This window comes from Diadema setosum, chromosome 19, assembly GCF_964275005.1.
Source record: "Diadema setosum chromosome 19, eeDiaSeto1, whole genome shotgun sequence".
Taxonomy (NCBI): domain Eukaryota; kingdom Metazoa; phylum Echinodermata; class Echinoidea; order Diadematoida; family Diadematidae; genus Diadema; species Diadema setosum.
The window spans coordinates 8768030-8788345 of record NC_092703.1 but is presented as its reverse complement, the minus strand read 5'-3'; the positions used below and the strand labels follow the sequence as shown (position 1 = coordinate 8788345).

The window sequence follows — 20316 nt, the reverse complement described above, 5'->3', positions numbered from 1 at the left end:
ATGTATAGTTTTCGAACTATTACGGATCAAAAGTGGGAAATGTTTTTGTAACATCTAGTTAACCAACTATAACAGAACTTACCCTTATCAGGAGACCATGATACATGTACATTTTGTATATGTCTTTATCGCCAATCATTGCCAATGATGCTATTAATTGGATGACACTGCAGAGGAAATGGTGTATATTTTGACCCGGAAGCAATACTTCCCCTGTGTCGTGGTCTGGCGTTTGATGTCTCTGTCATCTGAACGTCGTTAATTCGGCACACACACGGTGTGAGGGGCTTGACAGTATAAAACATGTCAACTACGGCGCTGTCAGATTTGGCTCCGGAGCGGCTGGTGAACGAGGACGAAATCGGACATCGGAAGGGCGCGGAAACCATGGACGACCGTCGTCGAAGAACAGAGCTCATCATCGCCGTGGTGATCGTCTTGTCGGTGGCAGCAGTAGTCCTTGGCGTGGTTGCCCTTGCCAGGAATGGTCACATCGAGGTGGAGTACGAGCAGGAATTCGCCGCCCCAGGTTGGCCGGTCAATTTACTCTTTTCTTTGTCATTGCTAATGTCTTCTAGCAAATTTTTGCTTTATATTCAAGTTGACCGTAAGAAACAAAGTAAAATCGAACAAAGGGAAATGTCAAAGTTGCATCGAAATCGGGACATGAGAAACAAGTTTATCTGCGGGTCTGAAGTTTAGGCCTACACAAAACAGTGATGCTCTGCGCTATCATTGTATTGTTCTTCCACATCATACGCATGTGAAACTTGAAGACTTTTTTGCATGCTTTATATCCGATTTTGATTAAACTTCGACTTTTGTGTTTATTTGACTCTACTTCATTCCGTAAAATCAACTTAAATAATATAATGTATATGATTAGTGCATTTTGATAGGGTGTAAAGAATAATTATTATCTTAACGTCGGCAAAATTACGCCTTTTAATTGTCTCGGTGCATACAGGACAGTTCGCTTGCGCAATAACATGAATGAAAAGAAATCCCATTGTCCCTGTTCTCACTCTTCCTTAATGTATACTTGTACTGGCCTGTGAATTCTTTACGTAAAAGTCTACGTTGCCTCATGGATCGGTATGGCCTCATTCAACAGGCCGTTTCTCTGATGTATGAAGATTCACAAATATTTATTTTCCTACAGCCTATTAGAATGGATATTTTACGCACCTGCTCTCACGAACGATAATTATGTTTCGTAGGCGACTGTTTGCTGAGCATTAATCAAGTAAGAGAAGCCTCCGACGAGTTTTTGAGTATTGTGCATGCAGGCAATCTTTTGTAACAAAAAAAAAAAAAAATGTATAGAATGCAATCAGTGGCGGATCCAGAGGTGGCGCACCGGGCGCGCCCCCTTCTTTATATTTGGTTAAAACAAAAGAATTAAGAAGAAAAAATGGGGGTGCGTGCGCCCCCATAATTTTGCAAAGGCGATTCCCCTTTACGGAAATCTGTGATCCGCCCCTGTATAAATGCATTTACTTTTCAGTACATAAGAACAAAGACCACTTTTGATCTTTGAAGGATTGGATGGTGGTAAGATTAACATAGGGAGAGGTTTGCGGTGCGTCATGTGTGAAGAATGGAGATAGAGATATAGAAGTGGGGAAGTAAGGAGGTTTAACAGATGAAGTTCCAGCTGGCTGTAATTATTGAAATAGTTGTCAGTTTTCTATGTTGATGTTCAAAAGAATTCCACATTGCATATTTTCCTTTGATGATCGATGTTCGATGCCGCCGTCTGGCTGAGCAGTCTGAAGTTTGATTTTGAACGCAGACATCATGTTGGCTCTATTTTGTTTGTTCAATTATCAAAATAAAATGAAATCTCACTTAAGGATGAAGCATACTATACAACAAAAGTCAATTCCGTCCAGAAATAGATGTGGAAAAGTATAAATCAGAGCTGTATGATGTGAAAGTGTTTGAAACTGTACCCTCCTGGAAAACTGGTGTCATCACTTGTCCACGTAATTCCGACAAATTAAAGTATAATTCTCCATTGATAGATATATCAGACTAGCAACGCTGTCCGGACATGCCTAATCGAGTAATTTTTTTTTTATTTCATAATTTTTATTCTTCTTTGTGCAATTTCTATCTGAGCACCCCGTGTCTATACCATTAACGTATCACCTATCTTTAATAAGTAGGGAGGCGAAAAGTAATTACCATCGCAAAGACATAATATTCTTCCTTAGAAAGTGGCTGGTGATTATGCAGTTTTGACAGGAGTCAACAGGAGCTAGTTCGGAGATAGCTCATGTGCACACGGGTACAAATGACATTTCATTTTTCTCATTTGATTAGGCACTTCACTCCATTCAAAGCGACATTTTGCATCAGCTTGCCCAACGTAGCAATTTATGGAACTCGTATTCAAACAAAGAATGAACCCTGCGTAGGGTAACCACAATGGTTCGTCAGTCAACACTTTGGGAAGTATCCATTTCATTGTGCTGTATTGAATGCATTAACAAACTTTTTCTGTTAACATTGCCACGCCAGACTTGCTGTCAGGTGGACGTACTGGTAGGCACCGTTAATAAGGATTATCTGTATAATCATTGCATCACAGACGCTAATCTCAGTGAATTGAAAAACCAACCTGTCTCTCAGTACAAATGACCTTTTTCTGCTCATGCACAAACTGGGACCTCGAAATGGTTTATTGTCTTACTGCCTGCTCGGCAGATCGAATTTGGCATAAGCTTCAGATATTTTTGAGTGGCGACATCGAACATTGATTTAAGGAAAATGAGACAGTTTTGACTCCATTCTCTTGAACTTTCTTGATGGTAAAAGTGAAAAGGCAAGTGTAAAGAAGGGAGTGTAGAGTATTTTTTTGTTGTGAATCGATGTGTTACATGCGAAAGTGGAATGGGCGTCTAGATGGTCCTAAAATGACTGGGTAGTCTCGCATGGGACGATCATGGCGTGGAAGCTCTGATAAGAACCGCTGAGGTTATTCTTTTGTTATTACATCATGGGAAGTCCTGAAAAGACTGTGTAGGGATTATTCTTTGTTTTAAGGTGCAGTACTTAGAAAGGACAGCTTACCTTGTGGGAGCCCTGAAAAGGATTTATTTTATTCTTTAAAATTTGTTATCGTGGTGTTGGCCTGAGCGGACAGATCACCGCGGGGAGAGCCCTATTTAAGAAGTAAATCCCGCAGCCCTTTTTTAGGGTTTCCCACATGAAGTAACGCAAACCTCTCCCTATGTTAAAGAATACTTTATCTATCAAAAAAGATATGAGAAACACACCATTCATAGTGGTATAAGAAGGGAAATTACGGAATGGTTGATGTAAGTTCAATTTAAATGGTATACGATAACCATAGCGTTTCCACTTTTACGACGCGATTGTATCGGACGGTAAACATTGTAACAGGGTGGTATAGTTTTGGTTGAGACGGGTGATTCAGATTTTAACTGTTTGCGAGATAATCCGAACATACAGTTTTAACAAGGTATTCAAAGTTTATTTGATGAAAATTGATTTTGCAATGACCGACATATCCAAAGACAAAGTAAAACAAAGTGACTTTAAAAAAGGTGGATCCCACCTTTTGTTAAGCCCGCTTTGTTTTGGGGGATATCTTGGCCATTTCAGAACCAAATTTCATCAAATGAACTTTGAATTCTGTTATGCAGGAATGCTGAACTCCCTTTGATTTCCAGGACATAATATATGTTGTTAACCGAGAGAGAAAACACCCCATGTTCCATCACATGTGTAAAGGAATAATTAGTTTCAATTTGTCATGTTATGTCTGGAAAGGAAAATGTGGAAGATGAAGGTTTTCATCCTACAGTATTTGGCTTTACATATATACACACACCAAAAAACAAACAAACAAACAAACAAACAAAAAACTCACCTTTGCCATGATGTATCAGTAATGAAGAGATACAGAGTAACGGTTTAAGGCAGAGATTTTAAATGCGATAAAGTTGAAAGGGTTTTGTAAACCTGATCAATTTGGCAATTTTATATGTGATGATGTTGAAAGGATTGTGTAAACACTGATCAATTTGGAAATTAGTTTGGAGTATATTGTAATGGATCAGTGCCATGAAGGTAATTTCAACGAGAGGGAGAATGTTGTGTTTACAAATATACATCGCATATTCATAAAGTGTCTAGACACCCTGACATTCATTATGTAACCTCATTAGGTAACCTCCCTGTATTAGCATGCATGTGCCTCAGGTGTCAGCATGCATTCCAACACTCCACCTATTGAAACTGTTCTTATATACATGAGTGTATGTCTGGAGACAGTCAGTTCTGCAATAAACACCGAGACGTTAACTGCCACGCCTTTTCTGTTCCTTCCTTATTTGCAGTCCTAAGTTTTGTTACTTGCAACCCACGATACAACAGCAAGTGACAAGAAAAGTTTTTGACGATTCAAAAATTGCCTAATCAACGCGATTGCCACGATTAATCTCAGATACGATCACCACGATTACTCTACGATTCTGACCACGATTTTAATCATGGCGCAACTTGTGATAGACATGAACAAAAATCTCACGATCAGCTACTAATGGCCAATCGTGGCGTGAGTATAGCCAGTCGCGAAGAGCATGCCATTTTTCCTACATTATTCTGATGCATCAAATATGTAATGTTCGAGGTGAGAAAAATATTGGAAGTTAAAACAAACAAACAAACAAACAAAACAAAACAGGTAAAACTAAATATTTGAATCTTCAGATGTCAGAGTACATATACAGAGGAGGAAATGCTCGCAAGGGTACCAAAGTGAGAAAAAAAGGTAGATATCCTCGAAGAAATGCTAATCCATCTGGCATGCACATGAACGAGTATACCTTGACATTTTGAACGTGTTTTGCGGTCGTTAAGTCATCACGATTTTCACTATTATTTTCAGGTTCTGGAGGTTCCCAGGACAAGATCTGGACCTTCGCCTCCGGCCATTATGACGTCAATTTGGAATATCTGTAAGCTGACCAGTCAAACTATTTTTTTTTTTTATTCCTCCCATTCCCTGTTTTTAAGTCTCTTGAATAATATCGCTCTCATTAATTCACCTTGAATCGTCTCGTACGAAAGGCTAAGCAGGAAAGGAATAGCTAACTGCGATGAATTTTCAAAATTGTCCTTCGTTCGTTTGTAGTTTTGTAGTGTCACGTGCTTCCCGAAACAATGATACTAGTCACATAGCATATAATATACAAATGAGATGGGGCTACTGCATTGCCTCACTACTCCGCAATACATTCGCACAAAAAAAAAAAAAAAACCACAACAACAACAACAACAACAACAACAACAACAACTACAACAACAACAAAACAAAACAAACAGAAATTCCAAAAAAAAAAACACCTTATGAACGACTTCGGTGACATTATAGCACCCGAACAACGCCCTCTTTTATTATCAGTCATCAATGGCAAAACATTAAATCTACAGGATAATTTGATAAAAGCGTCTCATTTTGAAGCCATGGCATGTACATTATTAAAAGGGATGGCATAATTTTGGTGGAGATGGGGGATTCAGATTGTAATTTTTGGAGAGATAACCAGAAACCTCTTATGAAGTTTTGAAGAGCATACAATTCTAAGAGGAAGTTTATTTGATGAAAATCGGTTTTGAAATATGGCTGAGATATCCAAAAACAAAGTAAAACAAAGTGGTCCTAATAAGAGGTGGGTCCCACCTTTTATTAGAACCTCTTTGTTTTGGATATCTCAGTCACTTCAAAGCCAATCATTATCAAATAAGCTTTTAATTCCTCTTAGAATTGTATACGCTCTTGCATATTTTATATGAGGTTTCCCATTGTCTCACAAAAAAATTTGCAAACCTGAACCCCATCTGAACCAAAACTGTTCTATTCCTTTAAAGCTGCTTGTAGGTATAAGGCGATGACACCATCATCTCATATAATTTGTATACATAATTATAACCGATTATACTGCTTTGCAATATAAATATGTAATACTTTAATTCCCCATGCAGCTTTACGTTTCAATTAAAATTTTACTCACGTTTTATTGAATTCACTAAATTCCAAGAACAGTCAGCTATGACTTCAGGTAGAGGTTCATTTTGCTCTTTTTTTTTCCAACATGAACAACCAAAGTACATAAAGTGAGACATTTTAATGAAACTCCATAAATATATTTTCGTTTATAATGGCCTATTGTTTTGTGTTGAATCTAAAGGCTTGTGATACGAACGTACACTTATTTTCTACAGTTTAAAAAATGTATTGTGGGAACTCGAGTGCACCTAGAGAAATCAAAACAGGAAAAAGCCTCGGCCTTCTAATCTGTAATGAATCTGGCAGAGGGGAAAAATGGCCTTCTTCCTGACATTTTGTCGGCCCTGATGCTGAACCTATACATCAAATTCCTATTATGTGATCGCTTTCATCACGTATACTGTACTTTACAAATTATCTACAAGAACACACTCAGTTTCATGAAAAAAAAAAAAAATCTGAAGTGATCGATCCAATCTTGATGGAATTACAAATACGCATTACCTTTAATTTTATCCACTGTAGGATTATAACTTTTAATGGATTTAATACACCATTTGCCATTGTTCTCGTGTAGGATCAACATGCTGTCTATCGATTACGATAGTTTTGGCGTCACTTACAAAAAGACTCCTTTAATTCGTCAACCTGTCGGGTCTGCAAAATCGTTCTCCTAGTCACGTGTATTATAATGAGAGTCAATCGCGGGGGAAGAAAGAAATTTATTGTGATGCTGTGTTTTCTCAGACAGACCTAGTAGCTAGGCCCTATAAATGATGGAAGCCAAATGAACCAAAACGTGTTCTATAGAAGAAAAAAAGTTTTCAATAGAACGTGTTCTAAAAAAAAAAAAAAAAAAATGTATAGGCCAATATACAATATTTGTCGGACTTCAATTCTACAAACCGATGAAGAACTATACAATAACTCTTATCGCTCTATCGCACATGCAGGTCTGTCATGATAACATGCGACCGTTATGACCCTTGACCCATTATATCACTGAGTTTTGTACCAGGAAAAAAAAAACGGACGCATACTCTTTGTCACACGGAATTTGATCGTAAGACCAGAAAGAGCGATTCTGTGTTTAATGACGTCAAAGGCATGCACTTGACCAAGAGGGCTCGGTCATTGTGTTAACGGAGTTCCATAGCAGCTAAGATAAAAAATGTAGACATTTTGTCTCTTGCTTTGACATGATTATGAAGAGCATTTAAATACATCATTTTTATCATTATTATTGCCGCTCCCTCTTTAATACTGCTCAAAATTCCACTAAGCTGTTCGTTCTTTTCATTACATTGCACTCGAGACATTTGAATCATCCTTAGAATTGGCGTAGATCTATAATTATTCCCTTCTTAACACGGATTCAAAAAAAAAAAAAAAATCTCGACCCTGGCGAGAAGTATAAACCTCGTGTGAGCATGGTCTGAGCGACTACTGTAGACAAAACGATAACGAAACGCAACGTATACACTCTGTCCATGTTCAATAAAACTTTTACAAAGTTTGATTTGGTACTTCGGCTTTGTTTATCTTTTGTTTGTACAAAAAGGGACGAGGCAAGTGGAACCATTAAGGGCTACAACATTGATATTGTGAATGCAGGTAAGAATATCCCTTCATACTTAAAACAATACAGTAGACTCCCGTTATAACGAAGTCTCGGGACCGGCAGATTTCTTTCGTTGCATCAAAATTTCGTCATAACCGAACAAATAAACAATAAAAACACATATAGAATGGATAATGTTGCGGCCTAGATTTCAAATTCGTTGTAAGTGGTATTTCGTTATAACCGTGTTCGTTATAACGGGAGTGCACTGTACCATATATTGCCGATATTGTTGCTCACCGAGACTCCCACTTTATGTTGCAGACAGGTTTCGAATCGTAATCAGCTATATACTTTGTTCTACCAAGTGAGCCTTTTTCTATGTGATCGACAAGCAGAGCAAAGAATTAAAATACGCTAGCTATATTCATTTAATAGCTTTTAATCTCAATTCAGTACAGTGTACTTATAGCTTGCTTTCACTGTGGTTATTTAGCTTCTTTTGTTTGTTATCAAGTTACACATTTGCCGTTAAATACATTGTTGTTCACTAGGACTCCCACTTTAAGGTTACAGCCAGGTTTCGAATCGAAATCGGCCACTTTGTTCTATACGAACTGAGCATTTTCCTATGTGATCGACAAGCAGAGCAAAGAATTGAAATATTGTACGCTATATTTAATCAATCTCTATTTAGTACAGTTTACTACGCGTCAGTCACCCTATTATTTAATAGCATTATTGATTGCCATTGTCTCCCCAGTGTGCAAAATAGCCAACAAGAACTGCGTTATAATTGAAGATTCAAGTCGCTGTGTGTCCACGAAGTCGGACGGGACAACACTAGGCGGAGAGGGCCTGCTCGGAAGGTGGTACGACGCATGCGCAGGTACGGTGCGCAATCTTGATTTTATTAGAAGGATCCTGTGGCACAATAACTTGGAAATTATTCATCCTCCTAGCAGCGATGTGTTTTTCGAATCATTAAAGTGATAGCGGGAAAGCGCTAAACACAAAAATGCAGATAACTGGCAAAAAAAGTGCAGGATGTTAATTATTTAGCAACATGAGCAATATCATCATCGGGTGCTGTTCGTTATTCCGAAGGTTTGTTATTCTAAAGGTTCGTTAATCCGAAACACACAAATTCGTTATGTATACCTAGAGGTTCGTTATTCCGAAGGCTCGTTTATCCGAAAATGAAATAGGGTTCGTTATTCCGAAGGTTCGTTAATCCGAACATGAAATAGGGTTCGTTATTCCGAAGGTTCGTTGATCCGAAATGAAATAGGGTCCGTAACGAACCTTCGGAGTAACGAGCTTTGTTTCATTTTCGGACTATTAACTAACCTTCGGAATAACGAACCTTATTTCATTTTCGAATTAATGAACCTTCGGAATAACAAACCTTATCACATTTCCGGATTAACGAACCTTCGGAATAACGAACCTTCGGACCAAAGAACCTTCGGAATAACGAACTGTAATCATCATCATAGCCTGACCTGCATAATCGATGGCTTGTCAATGTATCACGAGAAGAAAAAAAAATCATCATTTGCAAGTTAATCACAACCTACTTCACTCTATTTGTCTGATATTTCTGTGCAAAAGAGCATAAAATTGCTCTCCCAACATAAAGATGGAAGTTTCATCGACATAAGAGCAAAAAAAGAGTTTTTTTTAAAGCTCTGCGTTTCCTGTGTTTTCCCAAATTAGTGACATAGGTCAAAATCAAATGAACCAATCCATGAGATCGTCAAAATTTGTCATCACGTCATAAATTATAGTCTCTGTAGCTTGTGGGTCATCTTGTGCAGGAGTGACAATGAATTACACCATCTCATATTGCGCATGACAAAATGCGTTAATCACAACCATTATCTTTGCTCTCTGAAAATCATTTTTTTTTTTAGTCTATGTAACTTTCTTGTTTCAGAATTAATTATCATAAAAGAAAAAAGTACCTCAAAGCCGAAAGCAGCAACACTTTGTACATTACTTTTACTGTTATTCCAAAGTGATGCCTCTCTCCGGAAAAGAATGCATGTGTTATTTACGCCGTTACCTTGCATGGAGATATTGAGAAAACAAAAAGAGGAAAGAAAGTACACTTAACGATGTCACCATGATTGTACAGTCATGTCCTTCGTTTTTGTGTTTTTGTTACTTTGTTTCTGTTGTTTTCGTTTCGTTTTGGTATTGTTTTAGGATGGGGCATCACGAAAACTCGGTCGAGGGTGTTTGGATTCACCAAGCCTTACAGCAAGCTCTCTAGGGTGGGGATCTACGTGGCAAACACCACCACGAATTTTGATTGGCGAGATCTTCGTGACGTCACAGTAGGATTCGTCTCTGCTTTCTCGAGCGACGCTCGGTGTCTCGCCAATTACGATGACATCATTCAGGTACACCGTACTATAGTATAGAACCTTGTGCATCAGGACAAAGGAAATTATTTTTACCGAATGCTTCATATCGGTCATATTGGTCATTCAAAAACTTGTTGTTTATGAAAATGACAACAATAAATTGGGCCCTATTGAGAAATAGTTCCCCCCAGGCAATGCTAAGATCAAATCAGGCAGTACTATTACAAACACCTCAAACGTTGTTATTATTATTGTATGCAGGCCTACAGTATTATAATAATGAAACGTCTGCACGAGGGAGCTCAGATCATAATAATACTAATCAAATGATAGTCAGCGATTGGATAGACGTGGTCACGTAATGGGGGAATGTTTGGTTTCACTATAATTTTTTTTTTCAATACAATTCCAAATTTCACTTAAATTGAATTGAAAAAAAAAAATGTTTATGATCGCCTATGGGATGACTGTTTAGTAAAAAAACTCTAACCAACGATTAAAAAAAAAATGGGTGACTTTTGGGGGTTTTTTTTAGTTTCGAGCATAAATCTTAAATTCTTTCTAGTGCTACCAGATCGCTCAAAAAATAGTTACATGCAAAATTTTGACGACTATCAATTTATGCGAGAATAATTTTCTTTTCTGAGTTTTATGTGTTTTTTGAACTTCGTACATCTTCGGAGTGCCTGAAAACAATCTATTTTTCATTTTAACAAAGTTCTCGTGACAAATTGATTGAAGGTATGCTGTTTCAGAGTAGGACCCCAAACCACTATACGTGACCCTTACAATGAAAGACGTGGTGATTTTTTATTCTCGAGAATAAAAAATGCGAGCTGCATCATCAGAATTCGGAATCCGATTTTGGCAATTTTGTTAGTCCATTGACTTTAACTCGGAGCTCGTAACTGAACTTTCAACAGCTTTCCAAAACTCTTCGGAAGAAAAATTCATTCATCCATTTTTTAACGAGATACTGTAATAATTTGACTTTCTCCAGTATGATATTTTGTTTTCTGCGTGTATTTTATCTTATTTCATTTTTTTTTGGTAAAATGAGCAATAGGCCATATAATTTGTCAACATATTTGGTTGACAATATTCACAGCGAGGAAACGAGAAAGAGTTCTTCACTTTTGTTAACTTATCATATACACCCCACAAATGATTTATTATTCGAGTATTCCTCTTTAAAGCAATTACAGATTAAAAGTATATTGCTCCACCACTATCATTATAGAAAATCTCCTGTATTGTAGTCATAAACAGCACCCCCAACACACGCGCACACTCATTATACCCTATATTCCACTTTTAAAGGACAAGTTCACCTTCATATACATGTGGATTGAGTGAATGCAACGATATTAGTAGAACACATCAGTGAAAATTTGGGGAAAATCGGACAATCCGTTCAAAAGTTATGAATTTTTAAAGCATCTGCGCAGTTACTGCTGGATGAGAAGACTACTACGGTGTATGATATCACATGCGTACAACGATATAAGGAAAATAAAAAGAGAATTTCACAAAACTTTACTTTTTGAATAATGTGCACATTGACTTGTTACTGACTTATGTTAAGGGTAATATTATTCCCCCTGCCTTCTGAAAGAGAGAAGACGAGTATTCTTTTGTTATGCGAGAAAAGTGAAAATATGTTGATTTTTCTTTATTGTTTCTTTATATCGTTGTACACATGTGACATCACAAGCTATAGTAGTCTTCTCATCCAGCCATGACTGGGCAGAAACTTCAAGAATTCATAACTTTTGAACAGATTGTCCGATTTTCCTCAAACTCTCACTGATGTGTTCTACAAATATTGCTGCATTCACTCAATCCACATATCTGTGAAGGTGAACTTGTCCTTTAACAGGATGTAGCGGTATTGTGCAGACTTGTTTGTTACAACACTGTGTTTCCAGGAAGGACGTCTGCTTTTTAAATCGAAACTAAGGGTGTGAATTAAAAGTCGGCATTTTCTTTTTTCTTTTCTTTTTTTTTCGGGGGGGGGGGTGAGGGGTAAACTTGATAATGATTCTCAGGCATTTAACATGCACAACATAATGCTATGCCACATATGGCTGAAAAAGCTTAAATATGTCTTTCTGATCCTATGCCTTTAAATGTAAGTTCAAAATCTTCAGTAAATGTTTTCAGTCTTCATTTGTTGACTTTTACGTCAAGAGTTTGTAAGTTCTGACCAGCAATATCTTTTCTTTATATGTTTGTTTTGTTTTGCTTTGTTTTGCTGTATAGTTGATAAAGCCTACGGTATTTTCCTCATTAATTATCTCAGACCCATTTCACTAGGATGCCTGCAGTTCCTAACAGCAGTGAAAACTAGCTATCATCGAGAAAAAAAACCTCAAACACTCAGGGCTGGTTGATTATGTCTTGGAAGTTGTCATAGAAACCGTATTCATGATTGATCACATTTGCAAACCTCCAAATGAAATAGACCCGTGCACAAGCAAAAATTCAAAGAAACCAAAATCTTGACAAATTCTACCATAGTTATGTTTATGTCATAATGGCAGCAACTTACTCTTCGATGTCCTGTTCGATGTCCTATTCGACAGGGCGCCGGGCTGAGTGACAGCCAAACAAGGTACTTCCCGTCTCTAGACGACCTAGTGGCAGCCGTCATTGACGGAACTGTGAGTGATACTACAGATGCCTTTATAGAGGACTTGAAATTGTGCATAAGTTTTTTATATCTTCAACAAGTACTGCGTAAACCGCAGCATGTTTGTCTGTTGATTGTTTGTTTGTTTTTGTTTTTTTCAGACTGTCTGTGTTTTCCGGTATTATTTCATCTCCCCACTTCACACCAAACATTTAATTGTGCTTGGTGGAAAATTACAAGCATGTATCAAACTCAGTGAGTTCCAAGAAACCTTTCAGAAAGATATGCTTTTGTGATACTACCATCTCAACAGGAGAAACGGAATCCCAAATCAGGGAGAATTTTATATTCTTTTGTCAAAGTGGAAAGATTTTGTAGCTCTGAAATCATATGGTACATGAAATTGCTCTCTCTCTCCCTCTCCCTCTCCCTCTCTCTCTCTCTCTCTCTCTCTCGCAATCTTTCTGTATATTATTTCTTTACCCCTGGTAGGTCGAACAACTAATGTCTTCAAAAGCCGCGGTGGTCATATTAAGAACCAAAAATAAATGAATATTTAATTTTTGATCTCAATAGGATATTGTATTGATCATTTCTTGGTATTCAAGGAGAAATGCATTCAATGTTAGTCTGTATATGACTATAGGTCAAAGCAGCATTTTGCTACGACGAACCCCAGCTGGCCAAACTGAGGAGGGTGACCGCGGATAACTTCGAGAATCGTTGCGCCCTCGGTGGGTACGGGATGATGGCAAGAAAGGACAGTACTGATTTCTTCGAGTGGTGGAACGCGGCGTTTGACAAGCTCGTCACTACCACGGAGTACAGGCTCATCTGCGAGGATCTCAAGAACGCTCACGGTAAGCACAATTTATCAGTTTAATTCCTAATTTCTGTACAAGTTCCTTTTGATTTTCCGCCTTCTGTTTCCTTCTGTTTTCATTATATTCTCGTGCTATCCTTCCTCACGTCTTCTTCCTTTTCCCCCCTTTGCCCCTGATTACCTTTATTCTTTCTTCACCACTGATTCCGCTTTCGAATTCCGCGTGGCGTGTCTTTCTGGTTGACTTTTATCCCGTTGTAGTTTATGCCATTTATACTGCTGCTGCACCCCTTGGTCATTATCACCCCAATACTCAACGGAGAAAAATTGAAGAGAAAAACACAGACAGATAGAACCGCCCTGAAGATGTAATAGTAATGATCAGTGGCGTATCTAGGGAAAACGGCGCCCGGGGCAAGCACGAAAATTGCGCCCCTAATTTCTGAAAAAAGTGTTCAACCCCTACCCCATAAAGTCCACATGATGCTTTTTCAAGCACTTAAAAGGGATCTTTTTGAGGGTGATTTAAATGTAATGAATTTTGATAGATTTTGGCGAGAGAGCGCAGCGAGCGAGCCGAAAATTTTTGTATTTCAGCTTACAAAACATGGAATTTTTGTCATTTTTGTGCTTACCAAATCTTACAATTCTAATCAAGATATAGTGACAGCCTTATAGATATCGATTTATACCAAAAAAAAACTGAGGACTTAAAAAAAATACTCTAAATTAGTGCGCGCGAGTGAGCTGAAATTTGTAAATGTCCTCGTCATCATCACGTATTGTTCTTATATTTTTTTTTTAATATAAATTTTGGCGAGCGAGCGCAGCGAGCGAGCCGAATATTTTTTTATTTCAGCTTACAAAACATGGAATTCTTGTCTTGCTTATTAAATCTCACAATTATAGTGACGACCTTATAGATAACGATTTATACCAACAAACTGAGGACTTGAAAAAATACTCTAAATTAGTACGAGCGAGTGAGCCGAAATTTGTATATTTCTGCGTCATCATTACGTTTTTTTCTTATCTTGTTTGATTTTTTTCTTGCGCCCCCCTTCCCCGTATGTTCGAAACCGTTGGCGTCCTCTTTTGATCCAATCGGCGATCGCTTCAGAACGAATAAAATTGCAGTCGCTGCTCCGTGTAACATTTTTCCTGCTAAATATAAAATGACATGAGTGAACACAATAGACATTATCATTTTGTCCGCGTCATCGTCACGTTTTGTTCTTATCTTCTTCTCTTTTTTATACAAATTTTGGCGAGCGAGCGCAGCGAGCGAGCCGAAAATTTTTGTATTTCAGCTTACAAATCATGAAACTCTTGTCATTTTTTGCTTATTAAATCTTACAATTCTAATCAAAATATAGCGACGGCCTTATAGATAACAATTTATACCAACAAACTGAAAACTTGAAAAAAATACTCTAAATTAGTACGAGCGAGTGAGCCGAAATTTGTATATTTCCGCGTCATCATTACGTTTTGTTCTTATCTTGTTTGATTTGTTATTGTTTTTTTGCGCCCCCCCCCCCCGTATGTTCGAAACCGTTGACGCCCTCTCTTGATCCAATGGGCGATTGCTTCAGAACGAATGAAATTGCAGCCGCTGCTCCGTGAAACATTTTGCCTGCTAAATATAAAATGACATGTGTGAACACAATAGACACTGCCATTTTGTCATCATCACGTTTTGTTCTTCCTTCTTTTTTATAAATATTTTGGCGAGCGAGCGCAGCGAGCGAGCCGAAAATTTTTGTATTTCAGCTCACAGAACATAGAATTTTTGTGTGAACACAATAAACATTGTCATTTTGTCCGCGTCATCATGTTTTGTTTTTATCTTGTTTGATTTGGTTTTCTGCCCCCCACCATTCTCCCTCCCCCTTCCGGGCGAGTTTTTTTTTTTTTTTCTTCTTCTTCTTCTTCTTCTTCTTCTTTTTCTTCTTCTTTTCTTTTTTTTCTTCTTCTTCTTCGTTTTTTTTTTTTTCGTTTTTTTGCGCCCCCAAGGAGTGGCGCCCGGGGCACATGCCCCCCTTGCCCCCCCCCCTAGATACGCCACTGGTAATGATATGGGTAGGCCTACTTGCAGCTGCGATCGAGAAAAGACCATTGAAAAGTAGATATTGAAGAGGCCAATTAGTGGACCTGTTCGACAACTATGCCAAGCAGAATATATCAATCTTACAATCCGTAAAGTGTTCATCGAATGTTGTCTCAGATAGAGTACATATACTGTGAAAGAAGTTTGTGTTTAAGGTATACTGTAAGAACTTTTTGAACCATCAACTGGATCCAGCGAACTTGGGTAATTGTAATATAAGTATCGTGAGTACAATGATGCTCTAAGGGAAGCATTCCATCAAAACCTCTCCACCCCCCCCCCCCCCCCCTTCCCCCGATCAGTATTTTTGATTTGGGCTTCCCAATGTATATTCCTCTGTTCTACGAAAAAAATTATTGCAAAATGAGCTAATCGCCATTCTTAAACATTTCAAAGTAAGTCCACCATCAGATATAGAGCAATGTGAAACTTTCCAGTAATATCTCACTTGTGACATAACAAGGAATATTCTAGAAGTTGTGATAAAAAATATCCTGTATTTTCTTCTCATTTTCTTTGATTTTAGCAGCTTTAATCTCAAATATCTCAACTTAACAAGAATGGAGTTAGCTCGTTTTGGGATAAAACTCTTATCATTACAAGTGTATGTCTCTAATTCTCATCATCGGTTCTACAGGTCATAAGCCAGGCCGCGGCCCAGACGAAGTGTGCTTGTAAACCGCCTCCTACGGCCATTTCATGACAAGACAAGGAATCCAGTGGGATCAGTTACAACTTTGACGCCTGCCTGTGTGTGGCCTTAATTTTTCAAGCTTTTCAGTCCAAAGATCTTACTATTTTTGTAATACAAATCATCTTTTTATGACTGCATCTATGTGTGTGTGTTTGTGTGCACACGTGGGTGCATTTGTGTGAATCATACAGGAAAACAGTTTGTATCAAATGAAATATTGTAATAAACGAAAAGGGAAACTGACCAGAAAATGAATATACTCTACTGTGATCTATTAGTGGAAAAGTTAATTGCTCATTTTCCACTAACAAACTGAATTATTGCTATGAAAACTGTTGATATGCATCACATTAGTGACCTCTGTCTATCATTCAGTGTATTTCATTTAATTTTAGTATTTTCTTACATAAAACAAAAGTATGGGTGAGAGTTTAACAGCCTTTTTGTCTTCAATCCATATAATGTACTCTTTGTTGCATTACATTTTTTTAAGTGTTCCCATGGTTTCATAATCGTACAACCCATGAGCCTGTACTTGAGTTTTGACTTTGTATCTTTGTTTTGTACGACTACAGGGTTCTTTTTTAAAGCATGCCCTTGGGCTCTGAAAAGACTATCTTGTTTTCATAGTGAATAAATGGATGAAATGAATAACAGCTTCTTGACATGGGCCTCATGAATGATAGTATCATGTACTCTATGTCAACAATCAATGATATATTCAAGTGTATTTTTTATCAAACTATCATTATCCCAATGAATTCATTTTTGTCATACCATCTGTGCAACAGAATAACACTACTTTCTTGTAAGCAAAGTTTGTCATTTCTTGTGTTAGATGTCTCAGTATTCTTACAGAGAAAAGAATGTGGTGTGACATTATATGAGCTGGATCATAAAAAGTGAGACATGGTTTGAAATAAAAAGACAGATATTTATGCATAGACACTGACACTAAGCAATGCAAGCATACAACCATTAACACACACACAGAAATAAACACAGAGCACACATTCGAACACGATCACACCAACACACCCAAGAAGAGTCCTTTAATTTTTTTGTTTGTTGAGAATTACAAAGAAACTGGCAACAATAACTGTGGGAGTAAGAGCATCAAAACAAAGCAAATTATTACAACCAGATAAGACTGCAATTCAGCACATACATCTCTTATCACTAGTCATCCATCAGCCACTTGAATAAAACAACAAAGAACAAAGAACAACAAAGAAAAAAAGACAACTGCACATATTAGTGTGTGATATCCACAATTTAAATCATGCCATTTTTTTTTTTTATTGCATTACAAAATCGATCAAATTTTCTCTTGACTTCACCTCTTTCTTTTTCTTTTCTTTTTTTCCAATTTACTCAACACACACAGATTTGGTAAAATACATCTTCTGAAGTCATATGTGCCAGTGACTCTGTAAAGAGAACACAGCTTTTGAAGCACCATGATTACACCTCCTAATAAAGTCCGCATGCTGGCAATGAGTAGGCAATAAGATCAGAGAAAGACAGCAGATACGTGTAGTAGATTTCACTAAATTACATCATGTACCCTGCAGGGTCCATGATTACATCGATATCCAAACTAGGCCATGGGGTGAAGCTGAAAAAGAGGCTTAGAAAATGGGTTTCGTTCCAGCAACACTGGCACTACTTTCTGAATGCGGAAATGTGATGTTTTGTACATCCTAAATATACAGTAAAAAGTTCTCCTCGAAATATCCTGCAGTTTTTGCGAAAATCCATATTTTATAAACTACGACCAGCAGCCCAATACACATATCGTAATGGGGCTGCGGATTGTAGCATTTAGGATCATGACAGGGTAGTATCGCGGACAAACGTCAACCTTAAATCGAACAAAAAATTTTCAATTTGAAGACTTACAAGTAAGGTTGAAGTATTGACAACAGGGTTCGTGCAAGGTTTGGTTCTACAAATAGTCATTTTATGTTCGAATTGATGACTTAATATGACTAGGTCGAGAGGAATCTGGGAGAGCTACGCTGAATTGACGGTCAGCGCAGGCGCACACATCACTGCGCACAAATTTCGAATCCATCAGATACTGGATATGATGTCTGTGTGCGCATGCGCTGGCCGTCAATTCAGTGTAGCTCTCCCAGTTTCCTCTCGACCGAGTCACATTTAGTCATCAATTTGAACAGAAAGGAACTATTTGCAGGAGCAAACCTTGCACGAACTCTGTTATCAATACTTCAAATTTATTAATAAGTCTTCAAATTGAAGATTTTACCCGTTTTTAAGTTGATATTTGTCCGCAATACAATATCCGTCATGATCCTGTATGCTACAGTTCAAAGCCCCATGACGCTATGCGTATGGGGCTGCTGGCCGCAGTTATGCGTATGGGGCTGCTCGCCGCAGTATAGTTCCCATAGTGTTTCTAAGCTGAAATACATATACACATTTGTAAAGCACTGCTTTTAGCCATATACCTAGAAAAAAAAAATGAAGTTTTGGTTTAAAGGGATGGTACAGTATTGGTGGAGATGAGAATTGGGCTTTTAACTTTTTGCAAGATACCAAGAAAACACTTATGATATAGTACAGAGCATACAATTTTAAGAGGAATTCAAAGTTTATTTGATGGAAATCAGGTTTGGAATGACTGACACATCCAAAAACAAAGTAAAACAAAGCGATCATAATAACGTGTGGGTCCCACATTTTATTTGAATCTCTCTTTTTTGGATATATCAGTCATTTCAAAACCAATTTTCATCAAATACACATTGAATTCCTCATAGAATTACATGCTCTTTTGTATTTCATAAGAGGTTTCTCATTATCTCACCAAGAAATGTTAGAAACCTGAAATTAGGTCTCAACCAAAACTGTACGTTTCCTTTAATAGTTGCATTATATCTCATGTTTCAGCTTTTCCTGATGCTGGCTATGCAAAGGAGGACAAGAACAAGGTGGTTCGAGACCATAATGAGAGAGAGCACTGACTGACCGTCAGAGGTCAAGGCAAATGCCTTATATTCTGTTCAAAGACATGTTATTAATCAAATGACTAATCATTCAAGGCAAAAAAAAAAAAAATTAAGAGCGTTTGTTTGTGTGTGTGTCCGCGTGCATGTGGGAGAATCTTATTGTACACACACACACACACACACACCCTCACATGCACACACACATACACACACACATAGTTCTGAAGATACCCAAGTGTATTACAATATTATTCTACATGCCTCGGCCATTTATCACATCAGCATCATAAAAAAAGATTATCATAAACATGAACACACACAATGATATAATACATGTATTGATCAGTGCATTACACATACACAGGTGCATAAAAACGCTGACATATTATATACACTCACACGCACACATACTAACTCATTTACACACGAGACATTACTATTAAACAGTTCATATTGTTTATCAGTAAACATGTTTTTATTTTCTTCTTCTTCTTCTTCTTAAGAAGAAGCTTTAATATATTTAGATCACATAGCAATCACGTTGTTCATGAAATATTACAGTACTTTAGAAAATTTAATCTTCATAAAATTTCCTGAAGTTTTCATCGCTATCATTAGGTTGGTGGGACACTACCTCCTTTCATGTAAGATAGCTCAAAATGATAATCAGTCAAATTTTCTAGTTTTAATAAATTTCCTGGAACATTCCATGGTCCAAATATCCTTGAAAGGGTGTAAAGGTTTTGAAGAATGCCAATATATAAAATAAAGGCAATATTATAGTTTACCCATTCATGAGTGAAAACTGTTGGATTCTGTATTGGAGGCAATGTGTACCTGAAAATCTTGGAGAGAATAAAACAGGTTTGGCATTAAAAATTATGATAATATTGCAATTAACTTCCAATATCAGAGAATCTGTGCAAACCTGACTCAACTTATGCACAATCTTCATTTGGCTGGTATTAGTTTTAGCAAACTGATTTTGTACTCACACCTACATTGTACTGACCTTTCTACATGAACATTCTGTTTCAGTATTAATAATAGTTACATATCTTTTTCCCCCAGAGTGGGAGAAACAAATTTTAATTGTAGTCATTCAG

General features: G+C 37.4%; 1 protein-coding gene across 1 annotated transcript; it reads left to right on the top strand.

Annotated features, from left to right (window-relative positions):
* Nucleotides 1-230: 230 nt before the first annotated feature.
* Nucleotides 231-17457, top strand: LOC140242696 (uncharacterized). The gene is made up of 8 exons (XM_072322458.1): nucleotides 231-529; nucleotides 4922-4991; nucleotides 7605-7657; nucleotides 8368-8493; nucleotides 9816-10012; nucleotides 12562-12639; nucleotides 13255-13468; nucleotides 16179-17457. Exons 1-8 carry the CDS (start codon nucleotides 304-306, stop codon nucleotides 16217-16219), a joined length of 1005 nt encoding a protein of 334 aa, XP_072178559.1. The 5' UTR covers nucleotides 231-303; the 3' UTR covers nucleotides 16220-17457.
* The last annotated feature ends 2859 nt before the right edge of the window (nucleotides 17458-20316 follow it).